Consider the following 17,312-nt stretch of genomic DNA (forward strand, 5'->3'; position numbering starts at 1 on the left):
ACACAAGTCAGCAGTCATTAAGGATTTGCAGCAAAACACACCGGCCTAAAGTAAGGCAGCCAATCACAGAGCTTTATCTGCCGATATATTTTGAGAAGGAGACACTGGTACAGAAGCTGGAGTAGCACACAGTTTCATTTGCATGGTGCGGTTCTCAGGGGTGACTGGAATCCCCCCCCCCATAAAAGGATGGATAATTCAGCAGTAACATGCTGTGTATTAAAGTACAAAATACATTTCAGATAACATTTTAAAAGTTTATCATTTATGCTTAACGTATCACATACAGCGTACCCAATTTATTCAAATGTCAATAAAACCAGTGATTCATCACTGTCGGATTAGCTGTGATACATGGGTATAACGATACACTGATAAAACGGATGCACACTGACCAAGCTGCAAACACACTACGTCACCTCCTCGGGGGTGCGGCGCACGTGACCCACATGGTAAGAACACAGTGAGCTTCATTCCCACGTAGCGTTTCATTGGCAGGGACCTTCGCACGTGTCTGCTAACGACATTATGTCAGACCTGGCATGCTGCAAGTCAGCAGGCACCATCAAACAAGCCAGCAAAGACACGCCCCCCCCCCGCGGGACAATACAAGCTTCACTAAAGACCTTCAGAAGGCTCCTGTGACATCGCAACACTGGCCCTTCGCGCACAGCTGTCTCCTTAGAAGAGTCCAGGCCCTGCTGTAGCTCACAGAACCCCGAAGCAGCACCTCCATAGTACCGCGTCGACATCAAACGTGAGTTTTCTGTTTTAGCAGAACAATAATATCTCTTTTAAAGTAAATTACACCATGTCATCTTCAGAGTTCTGCACAACTGTGTCACATTTCAATACAGGAGCGAGATTATATAGAACTGAAATGAGTTTTCCAAGTGAGCACCTTTATAAAGTAACTGGAAAGAGCAAGAAAGAGAAAAGCTTTACACAACTGAAGCAGCACTGGGAGCAATTTTCTAACTTTATAAAAAAAAAAAAAAAAGAATAAAATAAACAGTTCTTCTAAACTAAAAGCAATAAACGAATGGAAAAAATAAACTTTCATAAAAGGATGGGAATATGTTGGCAAAAGCATTTTAACAGCTGCAATGAAAAGCAATCATTCCCACTTTGAAATCCATTAAAATCTGTGACCTTATTTTACATTTCCGTAACAGCACCATCTCCTTCATGTTTCCCATTGGAAGGTCGCTTTACTACTAAAACTAAGACGACTGCGTGAGGAGGATGCAGTGTTTCCCAGCTTCTGCAGATGTGCCTGTTCTCTGACGTGTGCGAAATACTGGCATAAAGCCCCACAGATGCAAATCCTGCAGCATTCCAGTTACAATCCCAGCCTTCCTCTGCTTCGCTTTACAAACCACACCAGGCCACAAGAAACTGTGGCCAATGGGAGTCGGTTAAATATGAATATAGGTCTTCATTAAATAAGCACTCGCTACTGCAGGATCCAAGACAAAGAAAAAAATCTGACTGCAAAGTTACGCCAAGCCATCAAGTCAATGTCAACTCCTAGTGACCATACAGACACCACAGCTATGCCGAGATCAAATAATCCATAAAGACATGGAATAAACAGGAATCAGAGCATCAATCTCAGGAAACAAACCCTACAGCTTCTGATACCAGATAAGAAAATGCTGTTTCAGGTGGCTCAACACTGAGGTGGGATAAATGAATGAAGCCTTTACTGTGGGCAACTCCCAGGCCTCACCAGGGCCTCACCAGGGCCACACCAGGGCCTCACCAGGGCCACACCAGGGCCACGCCAGGGCCACACCAGGGCCACGCCAGGGCCACGCCAGGGCCTCGCCAGGGCCACGCCAGGGGCTCGCCAGGGGCTCGCCAGGGCCTCGCCAGGGCCACACCAGGGCCTCACCAGGGGCTCGCCAGGGCCTCGCCAGGGCCTCACCAGGGCCACGCCAGGGCCACGCCAGGGGCTCGCCAGGGGCTCGCCAGGGGCTCGCCAGGGCCACACCAGGGCCACACCAGGGCCACACCAGGGCATCGCCAGGGCCTCGCCAGGGCCTCGCCAGGGCCTCGCCAGGGCCTCGCCAGGGCCACACCAGGGCCACACCAGGGCCACACCATTTTCACAGTACTATAACATAAGTCACAAGGTTTCAGGAACCAGTATAGCTGGCACACTAATGATGACCAAGCAACAAGATGAAGGGCCCAAACCTGAGCTGCAGGTTCTCCAGAGGTTCAGTGAAAGTTGCGAGAAACAGAGATACCTACTGAAGGCATCCCAATGTCCACTAAGAAAGGCATCATATATGCAGCTATGGCCGACAGCCTTGCACGAGGCTCCAGGAGAGAAGCCTAAAAGCATGCTTCACCGCAACGGCTCCTTCACAGAGACGGAAGTTCCATAAGACCTTGAAATAAAAGTACCTTCAAAAGGTGCCCAAAAACAGTGTCAGGCCCATCACTGATCAGGAGAAGATATCAAACAACTAAGACATTACTGAGCCCATTACACTGGGTAAAAATACCATGGGGATCGAGGCCACTGGAAATTCAGCTGCCGCTTTGAAGTAGCCAGAGGCGTTCACTGCCGCTCAATAGTCGGCTTTTTGCATGTGACAACAGTATCATGAGCTTTGCACAAATCCAGGCTCTTCAGGTACGTGCCAAGAAGAAAGCCTGAGCTCAGAAACACTCAGGCCGAGGCTGGTTTGAAGAACGTAGTAACAGCACTGCAGAGATCCCGATGATATGTGACAGAAGGATTTCTGGTCTGATGAAAGCAAGACAGAAGTCCTTGGTCTCAGTGCAAATCACTATGCCTGTTGTAAATCAAATATTGTTTATCACTCAAACAGCACCACCCCTGCTGTAAAGTATGGGGGGTGAGGATAGTAGGGAGGCTCGATGGTGCCTAAGAGGCTCCTAAGGAAAAGCTGATTAGCTTTCAATACGACTGTGATGTGACAGCGAGTACACTCAGAGCCCTGGGGCAGTATTACGGAAACTTCCTAAGTTTGAGATCCAATTTTAACTCTTTGGTAACCATGGTAACTAGGGGTAGGACCTCATTTAGGAAAAATGCCATTGCAGACGAACAATTCCGATGTCAAAGTTCCTACCCTAACTTAAGATGAGACTTGTATTACAAAACCATACTACAAAAACTTACAAAAACTTCCTAAAATGTTAAACTCTAGCACTGCTAACTTTAAAATAATTGTTAAGCTGTCCTAACAGGGTTACCCGCTTTGGTTAGGTGGCTCGAATGAGATTTTCCCTTCGAGAAAGTCTGCACACGGATGCACTCTTAACACAGGTGTGCATGTATATACCAGTTTTTATTACCTTGTAAATGGTCTGTAGGGTTAGCAAAGTACCCCAGTGCTTTTGATGTAGCTAAATTTAGGTTTGTAATGGAATAATACAGATTTGCCATAAGATTTGTTGCATAAGCATAAGAGTTTGAAAGCGTGTCAGGCCAGATGTGTGAGACTTGACAGATAACTACAGACCTGCCTGCTTTCACGGGCCACCACACAATGTTAGCTATACCTAAACTTACAGTAGTTAATCAACAGGGCTGCTTATTTATTGCTTTATACAACCAATGAAATGCAACAGGCAAAGGTTATTCACTGTCAGGCTTATGGCAGACTCAAACCATGTTTTGCAGTTTGACGATAAAATGGTCATTAGTAGATACAGGCTTCCCCAGGCTTTGATCCTGCAGTTGGCCAAGCAGCTATGACCAACTCTGGCATGGCCAACCTGGTGCATTGGGCCTCTCCTAGTTGCGGTGCAACTGACACGAATTTGCTTTGTTTTTATTGTTTTTTTTTTCTTTTTGCTAAAAATTAAGTGGCCGACAGCAACAGTCTCTCAGCCTCCTACGTCAAGCAATTTAACCAAGGCGGCAACAATAATTAGTAATTTGGCTGCTCGTTTCCATAATAAATTAGAATATAAAATAATGTTATAGATAGCTCTGTGGGATGAGAAAAGTAGCATTGACTATAGTTGACAACAGATGTTGGATTGAATATTTAGGAATTCTATACCTGAGATAAGATTGGATGAAGCAAGATATGGTGAATCCTAAAGTTAGTTGTGATTTTCTTCTGTAATAAAAAATTGTGAAAAATCCGATCTTATTCTCTTACCATCTTAACTTAAGATTTAGGACAGTAGGTTTCTGTAATACAGCCCCTGAACTGAACGTGATTCTACTAAATATGTACTTCATTTATTTTCTGAAAATTCAAACAATTGTTTTTCTCTCTCACAGGTTGTGTCAACAGAACATTAGCCAGGATAACAAAGGAGAAAAAAACAGGCAGGGACACAACTGGAAGTCTAATCTGAGAACCTTAAATATGGTGAAGTACAGAATTATTCACTGGCTGAAATAACAAAATTAGCTGTTTTACTCAATATTATTTAAAAAGACCAATAAATCATCTAACTGCATGTGCCAAAATTGTTTTATTCTCTCTAATACATCTGGAACAAAATCCCAATTAGGATATTCTTAGTCTATGAATCAAAATTCAGAGCTTCGATGACTTCAATGCAATCACACCCTGTTTCTATAGGGTGCAGAAATGCAGCACATGGAGGTATGAAGTTCCCTTTGGCCTTTGGTCTCAAAGGTGAACTGCAAAGACTCGCTGTGATGACATGGGTGTGTCATGATGCATTACAACATCATTGACACAGAATACAAAAGCAGGGAAAAAAGACAGAATGAAAGAACGAAAGCCAGATGACAATGGAGAAGAGATGGGTGGTGTGTTAATCAGTGACAGTGATACTGGGTCATGTTGGCGTTTTTGGGTAACGCTGAAAAAATCAACTTTGTATTGATTAGCATTGCACCAAGGGAATTTGTGTGCTTTTGAGAAAACTCATCCTTCCTGAACTCTCTAAATTTAGCCCGACTAGGAAGTTCAGCATCAGATTGTGTACCAGGGTCATAAGGTTAACCTAGATTAAAGCCAATTATGAGTGCCTGTGGTGGAAAGTTCCAGATCCGTGTTAACTGAAATAGCAGAAGACAAACAGCGTTTACAGATACCAGAAATATACAAATATGGGAAATGTGGTTAGAATTTCCAAAAGATGACAAACCATATTTATTGATATATACTTTGTGAGTAATAAAATGGTTCTGGTGAATTGGATTGTATTTTTCTGTTTTAATTCATGGTTATTTGTGATAGCCACTTTCCTATACTTATGACATTTCCCACTAACAGCTGCAAAACTACTCTTACACAAAGACCAGACACTGATGGATGAAATGCAGGTAAGTGACCCCCTGGAGGGGCTTTTACCCAAGTGGTGGAGACCTATAGTATCAGACTGATTTTTCATTTTTATATAGGCACAAGTCAGGACTCAGTGAAGTAGGCTGTCCGACCATGTGCTCGTTTTGCTGTCTGTGATCGTAAGCAACGGTCATGACGTCCAACCTACAAGGTAAATTAGGCACTTTGAGCATCTTGCAATTCAAGGCACGGATGAGGCAAGAAATGAAGATGTTCCATGAGAGAATGACACTAGGGAAATGGGACGACAGATGATATGAGATACTTTATAAGCAGCCAAGGGGAAACCCATGAAATGAAAGCAAAGTGACTACAGTTATCTGATCTGAACGTGAGCCTGAGAGTAAGCCCAAAGGGTAACAAGATGCAAATGTCTAGCAAGAAATGGAGAAAAATATGGATGAAATAAATGTCCAAAGCACAAAAGGAACTGAAAAAACGATCATATTCACTGCAATGAGATACTATGAGTAAGTTACTAGAACAACAGGCAAATGGCACTATATAAGACATACAGGACCCGTTAATTGCAATATTTTATCTGTGGAAAATAACCCAAGCTGGCATCTAAAAATATTACAGACATTTGTCTAAACAGCCTAGCATCTCCCTGCAGTCGCCTCATTTGCCTGGTTCGAAGAAAATGATGTTCATTCAGAATGGTATAATAAAGGGAATGCCATTGAGAGAGAGAGAGAGAGAGAGAGAGATAGAGAGAGAGCACTGCTTTCCGGTACCTCTGTTCTTAGGGAAACACAGGCCATAAGCTGCATGCCACAACATTGGTTAAAAGAATGCAGGGATTGATGTGTTATGATCAAAGTGGTTCATGAATCGCACAAAAACACAAGAAAAATGAACAGCTGTCCAGTATCAGTGACATGCAACAGCTTCAAGAACGTCTCTGGTTTGGTTAGATGCAGAGAAAGCTTTTGATTCGAGCTTTTGAGTCAACTGGAAGTATGTCTGAAAAGTTATGAGTAGATGACGGTTCTATAAAGATGCTCTCTCTCATATTCAATCATTATTTGATGGCTTATGAGCACAAACTAAAATACCTGAACGTCCAAAGGAGATGAGAGTCCGTCCCCTGCCGCTCTCTGCCCAGCTATAAATGCACCGCTATACACGAACAGGAGGGGTCGCTACGCCCTTAGCTGAATGAATGAAGCCCCTGGCATGAACCCAAAATACATTCCCAATAGTCTGCAAAAAGGAAGTACAACAACTTCAGAGGGAAAGATCAACAACCTGGAAAAACATGTATCTCTAGTTATTAAAATGAAGGGAAGAATACAAAGATGGAATTTAAGTACCTTGCTGGCCGTTTAAAAATAAGCTCTCTTACACAATTATTTTTCTATTCTAAGCACTTCCTATTGACATTCCTTCAAAAATGCTTTGGAATGGGATGAAAGGCTTTGAGGATTATATAGCAGATAATTATAACATTCCAAACATTACAAGCCTCAAAAGATGGAAGATGAAAGACAGCATAGCTCAAATTAAGATCAATGATCCTACCGACCAGTTCTGGAAATCTTGGCCACTAGACAGAGAATGATGCACAATTTGGACAAAATCTGAATTTCTGCAGATACCTACAGTTATCTTCGCCATAATATTGCTCTTTTAAAACTCAAAATCAAGAATCAACATTATAATTAAGATACAGAAGGGATTTACAAAAGACTCAATAAGCATTATGAGAGGTTTCTGTATCCTGAGTGGGTGTTACTGTATATCAAGTCCTTCTCTCATTTTGCAGAGATCATCTTTCCACTCGACAGTCCAGAGTAAAGGTATCAGTGAAGAGTCTCTGGACGGTGAGAAACTCAAACAGGGCTTTTAAAATCCAGCAGCTCCAGCTTAACCTGACCATGAACTGACCTTCTAAAGTGAGACTCATGCCAGAGATGGTCCATAAGCACAGGGGCCAAAAAGTGTTATCGCTGACAGGATTGACACGACCCACCTTCTGCCACGGAGCTGCCCACAAGCTGCGATGGAAGAGCCAGGTGAGACACGGACACTCACCCTGAGCCGGGAAATGCTGTCTGGTCATCAGGCTACCAGTAAGACCCACCACTTCCCCAAGACCCTAGAAAGCAGCACTACTGAGGAGTTCCACTTCATCGGGGCTCCTACTGAGATCCACAATTCACCAGTGACTTAGAGAAAGCCCAGACGCAGGGCAAGGTCCAGAACTAACAGCCACTTCCCGTCTACAGAACCACTGAAATCATTCTTATAGCATGACACCATGAGCCATACTGGGGGACGTGACACACACAAGTGTAGAATTAACAGAGTACAACAAAACTGAATGAAAAACTATCGGCAGAGCATTAAACAAGACGGCGTTTTGTCAAGTCTAGAGGTGATGAGGTTTACAGAAAACAACACGGATATCACTGCTGACACTCTTATGTCTCAGGCCTATGGGGTGCATCAGCAGGGCTGCAGAGGAACCGGGATACATATCAGAAACGTGCTGTATGCATTTCAAAAGCTGCGACACGGATATGAAAGACATAGCAGGCGGTCTATCGGCTTCCTCAGGCACGACTCGAGTTTGCGGGCAGAAGCTCAGTATCTTATGGGACAGAAACACGCATGAAAGCTTTAAATATGGCTGCACTGACGACATCACAGCCCGAACAGGGAAACACGCCATCAAGTGCTACATCGTTACGGCAGCAGGAATAGCTGATTTGAGATTCAGAGAGGACAGGCGTCAGTTCAGCGATCAGGATGCTCTAGGCTTGGAGGGAAGCGAATGGTGACACGTTTCTCTGACGAGAACAAGGGAAGAGAAAGAGAGGCAGATGCCAGAGGAGACAAATTACCTGCCAGAGTTCGAAGCAGATAAATCCCCCATTCCATGGTCTCCTCAGCATTCCGCGCACACAAGAATGGCTGCAAGGGCTCTCCTCATCCCCCACAACAGGAAACGAAAGCTGATGCTCAGGGTGCAAGTAGGCTTGTCAAGAGCAATAATGCTACCCTGTGTGGAGCTTCTCTCTGAGCATCCCAAACCAGCTTCGTGCCGATTTGCACATATGTGTGGCCCCCTGATAGCCATCGGGACCCCCACTTCCCTACTGACATTATAGCTGTAAGGAATTATCTGAGAAGTCCAGCTCGGGCCTCCCGCCTCACTCTGAGCTTCACAGACAAAAGCGAGGGCATCTTACTGAAATAACTGTAGGTTAGAGCGGGGAAAAGAAGTGTTTGCTGAAGGAAAGAAAACCACAGAGAGCCCCTGAAAGGTGATTTGGGGTGTAATCTGCTTTCCTGCCAGGAAAGCATCTGGGATGCTGACGAAATAAGCTAGTAAAAGGACCATATGATACCTCACGTGAATGAATTGGTCAGTGTATCAATGTAAATTATTTTCATTTTCTGATTAAAAGCGCAACCTAACTAATGGACCAAAGCGCTGATCGTTTCATAGGAATTACTTTTACCAACACATACATTACTTTTCTCTTTGAAGATAAGAGACTTTATTGTCATTGTATCAGAAATACAAGGGAATTTGTTTGGTAGCTCGCGGCTCAGCAGCAAAGTAGTATATATTAATGTACCACATTAATATAAAATATAGTCTCGTAGATATGGTATAAATATAAATAAACCTAAGATAGCTATTAGTAAAATACAATATAAAAAATATATTCCCTAGTTTAGTCTACAATGTGCTGGATGAAAAAATCCTAAATTATTTACAGATTATAGGTATTTACAAGTCAATGTGATTTAAAGTGACCAAGTGCATATCAGCAGCAATACAAAGGTGTGGAAGTGACTTAATGGTCAGTGTTCTGCAGTGGGAAGGGGTGTAACGGAGGCCACTGCACTCAGGGAAAAGCTGCTCCTCAGTCTGTTTGTTCATGACTTGATGGTCCTGAATCTTTTGCCCAATGGGAGGGGGACAAACAGTTTGTAACCCGGGTGGGTGGGGTCCTTGATGATGTTGCTGGTCTTCCTACATAGTCGGCTAGCATAAACATTGTTCAGATCTGGGAGCTTGGTACCCACGATCCGGGCCAAGTCTCTCCGGTTCTCTGCAGTGCAGCTGGAGTACCACACTGTGAAACCAGGAGAAATACAGCCCACAGTGTGTGTGTGTGTGTGTGCGTGTGTGTGTACCTGAACATGAGAAAGGTCCTGAGTTCATGCAGGCTGGTCACCATCCTCCCAAACACATGCGACACTCTCTCTCTCACACTCTCACTCACTCTGTGATTACATACATCAGAGAGCAGCTAACCTTCTGTATTTTCAGCTGCAATGATGGCTAAAGCAGATGTCAGTGTTAAACTGTGCAGCCACAAAGTGATGCCATTTCGGGATACAAGTCTAGCAGACGGGTCTTGGATAAGTGCTACCAAGACCACATAACCTAGATTCTCATGTGACAGAACTAATTTAGCTTCCATGTGTGTAGCTCAAAATCCTTTGTCACACACCATCAGCCTTTATGTCCCACCAGCAAAATATTATTATTGAAATATCTACCAAATAGTCAGAGACTTGCTTGGTTAGATCAGTTGTGCTGGCAATACAATAAAAGTTTTTGCATCCATGAACGTCAAGAGGCATATAAACACAACAATTGTAATGCATTTCTGACACTCACTGCAATCCTGTTATACACACATTTAAATGACTATTGCACTGTTGAGTCAGATATCTGATAATCAGTGCAACAAGTGGAAAGACTCCTAAAGTATCTAGTACCACTTCGCAGGGATACATCTCTGTTTTTCTTTGCTTTTTTTTTGAATTTTTAGCAAATTCAGAGCAAATATTTTCAATAGGATAGAGTTATTACTTATCAGTTTTTATACTGATATTTTAGAATTCTGCTGGTTACTTGGATGCCAGGTACGAGAGCTTTTACTGTACATCAAAATGACTGATTTCCCAGCACCGTTCAGTGCATGTTCGAAAGGTTCTGCGAATGCCGTGCTCCTCCAGCACCGAACCCACGTGCTCACGCGCCGATGAGAGCCGAGGCTCTCGCTGACCCCGCGAATGCGTCCTGTGGCTTAACAGGGTACAAAGTGACGTGCTGCGGCGGCTGACGAGGAAGGGCAGCGGCAGACCCACCTCGATCAGCTTGCGCTCGTAGCTGGACGCCAGCTCCTCCACATCACCCACCGACTTGGGCTGGGGCACAGAGTGGGAGCCGTCACAGTTCCTCAGTACGGGGAGAGCTGTGGGAACAGAACCGGGACTCGTCAGCGGGCAGGAAAGAGCAACACCACCACGACTGGCTTACACCGGCAGAACCTGTGCCAAAAAAACAACCAATCAGATTTTATCTTTGAGTAAGTCACCTTCTCACATGCCGGCTGCAAAGCTTTACAGCTCATTTTCCAGAGGAAATAAGGTCTATAAATTAAACTGATACTCCATATAACCATCTTGTAAATGCTTATTAGGGTAGTCAGTAAACTGATATTAGAATGACAAACAGGAGAGAGAAAACAATATTCCTGCAAAAATATGCCATGAGTATTTCCAGTAAAAGCTCACATAAGAACATTATTTTGATTTGTCTTCATTTTTAGGTGAGGTTCTGTTTGTGCTTCCGAGACCCTGCATTCAACCACCGACAATTTTCAAGATGACAGTCATAAAATACAATGCCTTTCAGAGCACCTCAAATCACACCATTTCCTAAATAAATAACAGAATAGCAAAGGTTTTCCCATATCAAGACACTTTCCATAAAATATTAGATATGAAGGAAATGTTTGCTCCATTTCCCTTTCTTGAAATAGTACAAGCACATTTTTCAGGAAGGGGCGGTAAACACTGCTGAATCTATTTTCTCTGAGAATGAGAGTGAGAGCTTTAATGAAGATAAAAACATAATTTTCCCCTGAAAAATGGATTTAATTTAATGGATTTAAGGAACATAAAGTGACCTCAGGCATCAAAAATAACTTCAAGTGTATAAAGGCGTATCGTGCAATATCTCACAAAAGGAAGTTACAATGCAAACAATATTACATGCAGGGGGAAGGATAAAAGACAGCAGCTAAAATTAATAAATCCTGATCAAAACCACATCCCCCCCACCAGATTTGCATAGAGAGGAATAAGTTTTATAGGAAACTTCTGCAGGAATAGCTTAGGTGGGTTTAAAACCATCATTTTGCACAGGGTTTCTCAAACCAATCCACAGGAACCTCCACAGAAAAAAACATGGACTACCTGGAAGGGAGTTGGGAGGGAGCAAAAATGTGGGCTGTCTGGCAGGGAGCTGGGAGGGAGCAAAAATGTGGGCTGTCTGGCAGGGAGCTGGGAGGGAGCAAAATGTGGGCTGTCTGGCAGGGAGCTGGGAGGGAGCAAAAATGTGGACTACTTGGCAGGGAGCTGGGAGGGAGCAAAATGTGGGCTGTCTGGCAGGGAGCTGGGAGGGAGCAAAAATGTGGACTACTTGGCAGGGAGCTGGGAGGGAGCAAAATGTGGGCTGTCTGGCAGGGAGCTGGGAGGGAGCAAAAATGTGGGCTGTCTGGCAGGGAGCTGGGAGGGAGCAAAATGTGGGCTGTCTGGCAGGGAGCTGGGAGGGAGCAAAATGTGGGCTGTCTGGCAGGGAGCTGGGAGAGAGCAAAAACGTGGGCTGCCTGGCAGGGAGCTGGGAGGGAGCAAAAACACACACTGTCTGGAGATCCTCAAAGATGTTGAAAAACACTGCATTAGCTGGCCACACAGCCACCAGACAGCACGGAGGGAATGAAGCCAACCGGCAGCAGTTTCGCTCAGGCCACCAGTCGTGCAGTGAAGTCACGCCATAACGTGGGGCCTATCAGGAGGCCTCCCACCCGGCCTGCACGTTACACAGCCTGCTCAAGCCTGAAATGCGATTTCCAGAAAATCATAGCCGAGGCAGCGTAAGCAACACACAGGTATACTTCTGAGCAATTACCTCCAAAACATGGCAGAAAGCTATATATACATCTCAAGAAGGCATACAGGTTCCCGCTGTCTCTTCTTGACACCATGTCCCTACATTTATCCAACTCAAAGGAACAACATCACAACACAAACAGCATCCTTGTCTCTGGCACGGGAATATACTGTATGACAGATGCTTTAAGAATATCTGAGACCATCATATCCACATGTAAGAAGACCACATTCAGTGTTGTTTCTGTCCAAGAAATAAAAGCTACAATTGCAGGAAGATCATGTGATGTGATGACGTCACATCGCATGACAGACGGAAATTTGAACGGTTTACGATTTCTTTCAAGCTGGGTCTTTGGAACACAAAATGTGGTCTCCGTGGTGTACAGGTAGGGTGTGTGTGTGTGTGTGTGTGTCTGTGGAGAAGCAGCACCTAAGGACACAAGAGAAATTGCTCACTGCATCTGATGTGCACAGAGAATTAACTCACTTTCACTACCCTCCAAAGCCCAGTCGTAATGGAAAATAAAACCTCTTAATATTTATGCCATTTGTAGGGGGTGGTGGAAAAAAAGGAAAAAAACAAACATTCTAAATAGGTCAGGAATATACCTCGTAAAATGCTGCATTTGAAGTTCACATTTTCATTAACATATTGTTAAAGATTTCTGTATGCAAAATACATAATGTCATTATCCAAAACACAATTATCCAACCTGTGTATTCACAGGCCAAATTAAATTAATTTGATAATGTAAAAGTGGGTCGTGCTCATGTGACAAAAGGCTTTGATGAGCTGTATTTTATAAAATCATTCAACAAATGAGATTTTGAACTCTGTAAAAGCATTAAAATACAAAGGATTTTGCGCTCCGGCAGCTACCACCAGAAGGCCTGCCCGATCCAACACGGAGCCAGAGATCTGACCCCGAATATTACACCCAAGTGCTTGGCTGTCTGGTCCACAAGCCTGCCTGCCCCTGGCTGCACTCCAGAGTCTCTCTTGCAGGCAAGGTGAGTAAAGGTGTTCAACAAAATAGACTGTGTTAGAACTTCCTCACGGAGTCAGTGAAACGGAAGGGTTAGGGTTGGGCTTCAGCAGCCTGGACCCAGCAGCCGGCCTTTCCGCCATTTTTAATACCGCTTTCCTCTACGGAGCCGTTCTACGGAAATAACAGTGTTCATGGTCGTAATTAAAACCCCAAATTTTTGCCAAGTCAATGCTCTCATCTACAAAAGCCTATGTTTTCCACTTCAGATAATATGCAAATGCTGGATTAATGTCCTTCTACTGACAAACTCTCAGATGGTCCCAAGTCTCGTGATGGAAACATGGGATGGTACACTGGACGAGCTGGGTGTCGGCTCTCAGCTTCATAAATACAGCCCGCTGAGCCCATTTCACCACACTTCAAAGTGGCAAGCCTGTCATTACGTCAACAAACTGAATTAAGAAAAAAAAAATGTATTCAACTCCACTGAATTGTTGCATTCAATATAATCTGCTTAAATCAAGCTTGCAGCCCATCCAAAGCATTCCATACACCGGGGGGCAGCACTTTAAGGAATAATACTAAACGACAAAGTGCAATCCGCTTATTACAAAGATATGGGGCTCCAGCTTCACACTGCCATAGGGCATACCACAGAAAATTAATTGCTTTCACCCTTTCCGATGATTTCTCTATAATTACTGAGTAGCCAATGGCTGCATTACATTACCAGTAAATGTGACTTTCACCACTGGAGTAGAAGGCAGACAAATTTCAAGAACGTGTGACTCATTTATCAATACAAGGTGCAGTATAGCCGCAATAAGTATTAATGGTGCTGCTCCAGCGTGTTTATTAAAAGTTCCAGGAATTAGTATAACAAACTACACTCATTAACCAGTGTGCAGCATGACCCCAAGAACAATGATAATACTTGTTAGCTAAGTGAGAATAACGTCACTGCGTTTGCGTTCCCCACATCGCACCCAGAAAAAACGGGACAGAACCCGAGTCAAATCACTACTTGATATGCGTTTGTCTTTTTGACTGGGCCGTCCAACAAGAGAGCTACAGTGTAATGCCTCAGATCAATTATAAAATGCCAGCCAGTACCTTAGTGAGCTCATTTTGCCTGATCATAAATAGGGGTGGGGCCAAATCCAAATATGGCGTTCAGGAAATCACAAATAATAGGTTTTTACGAAGTTATTTTCTGTATTATTATTATTTTTAATTATTTGGAGTAAAAAACAGAAATTGCGTATTCTCTCTCATATAAATCTTAACTTTTTAAGGGAGTACAGGTACAGTGTAGATGCATGTATGTATACAACACATAGCATCCGTCGCCTGACGTCCTATTGGACAGAAGACGGCGGAGACCTTGGTCCGATCCTTGGCTGCAGAAGCTAGTTCTAGGGACATGGAATGTCACCTCTCTGACGGGGAAGGAGCCTGAACTGGTACGTGAGGTTATGAGGTTCCGACTAGATCACTTCAGCACACGGCTTGGGCTCTGGAACCAGTTTCCTTGAGGGGAGTTGAACCCTCTTCCATGCTGGAGTTGCTCGCGGGGAGAGGCACTGAGTAGGGGTGGGCATACTTATTGTCCCCTGGCTGGGCGTCTGTACATTGGGGTTTACCGCAGTGGACGAGAGGGTGGCCTCCCTTCACCTTCGAGGGGGGGGGGGGGGACGGGTTCTGACTGTTGTTTGTGCTTATGCGCTGAGCAGCAGTTCAGAATACCCTTTTTGGAGTCCTTAGAAGGGGTGTTGGAGAGTGCTCCTCCCGGGGACTCTCTTGTTCTACTGGGGGACTTCAACACGCAGGTGGGCAATGACAGTGAGATCTGGAGTGGCGTGATAGGGAGGAAAGGACCCCCTGGTCTGAATCCACGTGGTGTTTTCACCAAGTAGTCGTGTCATCGGACTTGCGGCCGCATGTCTTCACTCAGGTGAAGAAAGGGGCGGAGCTGTCAACTGATCACTACCTAGTGGTGGGTTGGCTATGCTGGTGGGGGAAGAAGTCGGCCAGGACTGGCAGGCCCAAGCGTATAGTGAGGGTCTGCTGAGAACGTCTGGCAGAGTCCTCTGTCAGGAGGAGCTTCAACTCCTACCTTCGGCAGTACTTCTCCGATGTCCCGGGGGAGGCAGGGGACATTGAGTCCGAATGGGCCATGTTCCGCACCTCCATTGCAGCTGTAAGGTGTTCGGTGCCTGACATGGGAGTAATTCCTTAATCCGCTGGTGGACACCGTCAAGCTGAAGAAGAATTCCTATTGGGCCTTTTTAGCCAGTGGGACTCCAGAGACAGCTGATGGGTACTAGTGGGCCAAGCGGAAAGCGGCTTCAGCAGTTGATGAGGCAAAAACTTGGGCATGGGAGGAGCCCCGGGGGTGGATGAGATCCGCCCGGAGTTCCTTAAGGCTCTGGATGTTGCAGGGCTGTCCTGGTTGACGCACACCTGCAGCATCACATGGACATCGGGGGCAGTGCCTCTGGACTGGCAGATCGGGGTGGTGGTCCCCCTCTTTAAGAAGGGGGACCGGAGGGTGTGCTCCAACTATAGGGGGATCCACACTCCTCAGCCTCCCAGTTAAGGTCTATTCGGGGGTTCTGGAGAGGAGGATCCATTGGATTGTCGAACCACGGATTCTGGAGGAGCTATGTGGTCTTCGCCCTGACCATGGAACAGTGTACCAGCTCTGTACTCTCAGTAGAGTCTTGGAGGGTTCATGGGAATTTGCCCAACCAGTCTACATTTGTTTTGTGGACTTGGAGAAGGCATTCGACCGTGTCCCTTGGAGAGTCCAGTGGGGAGTGCTCCGGGAGTATGGGGGGCCGGGCTTCCTTATAAGGGCTATTCGGTGTCTGTATGACCGTTGTCAGAGCTTGGTCCACATGGTCGGCAATAAGTCGGACGCGTTTCCGGTGAGGGTTGTACTCCGTCAGGGCTGCCCTTTGTCACCGATTCTGTTCATAGCTTTTATAGACAGAATTTCTAGGTGCAGCCAGGGCGTTGAGGGTGTCCGGTTCGGTGACCTCAGGATTAGGTCTCTGCTTTTTGCAGATGATGTGGTTCTGATGGCGTCATTGGACCGTGACCTTAGGCTCTCACTGGGACAGTTTGCCGCTGAGTGTGAAGCGGCTGGGATGAGAATCCTCAACAAATACAGTAGGGCTGCCACAATTAGTCGATGTAGAAGCTGAAAATGCATCAACATCAATATTTAAAATCGACGCATCATTTGAAAATTATTTTACTGAAATTACCTTTATGTTTTCTAAAACACTTCAGTTCATTATAACAAATGTTTTCCTTTAATATTACTACATAATTATGGGAATAGTTCAAATTATCACAAAACAAAAAGGTGACACTGTGCAAAGTTTCGATGGCACACTAAGGTAGTACTAGCAGTATGCACAACCACCTGAAGAAGAAACGCATAAGCATTATTCTGGATGATGGACCGACAGGCAGCACTTTTGCGTACTCTATTTCTGTTTATTAAATGACTATTAATACGGAGAGCTTTTTAGCACCTTCTTTCCTTGTAGTGGGGGCAGCATGGTGGTGCAGTGGTTAGCACTGTAAGGGGTGGCATGGTGGTGCAGTGGTTAGCATTGTTGCCTCACACCTCTGGAACCCGGGTTCGAGTCTCCGCCTGTGTCACATGTGTGTGGAGTTTGCATGTTCTCCCCATGTCGTCGTGGGGTTTCCTCCGGGTACTCCGGTTTCCCCCCCACAGTCCAAAAACATGCTGAGGCTAATTGGAGTTGCTAAATTGCCCGTTGGTGTGCATGTGTGAGTGCATGGTGTGTGAGTGTGCCCTGCGATGGGCTGGCTCCCCATCCTGGGTTGTTCCCTGCCTCGTGCCCATTGTTTCCGGGATAGGCTCTGGACCCCCCACGACCCAGTAGGATAAGCAGTTTGGAAAATAGATGGATGGATGGATGTCCTTGTAGCTGCTAAACTTTTACCTAGTTTAACCACAATATCTCCTCTTTTAAAGAGTTGCTAAGCTGTCCCTCTCTTCACCACGACTTCAGTACTTACTGCTCCCATCATTTAC

The 17,312-nt window shown here is 45.0% G+C and overlaps 1 protein-coding gene across 1 annotated transcript in view; it reads right to left on the bottom strand.

The window, feature by feature from the left end:
* Positions 1–17,312, bottom strand: part of snx29 (sorting nexin 29) — a 105,563-nt gene that overhangs the window by 47,682 nt on the left and 40,569 nt on the right. Inside the window, exon 15 of the mRNA XM_049013844.1 lies at positions 10,437–10,543. Within this exon, the coding sequence (XP_048869801.1) occupies positions 10,437–10,543 (107 nt within the window). The remainder of the gene's footprint in view (positions 1–10,436; positions 10,544–17,312) is intronic.

This window comes from Brienomyrus brachyistius, chromosome 5 (genome assembly GCF_023856365.1).
Source record: "Brienomyrus brachyistius isolate T26 chromosome 5, BBRACH_0.4, whole genome shotgun sequence".
Lineage (NCBI taxonomy): Eukaryota > Metazoa > Chordata > Actinopteri > Osteoglossiformes > Mormyridae > Brienomyrus > Brienomyrus brachyistius.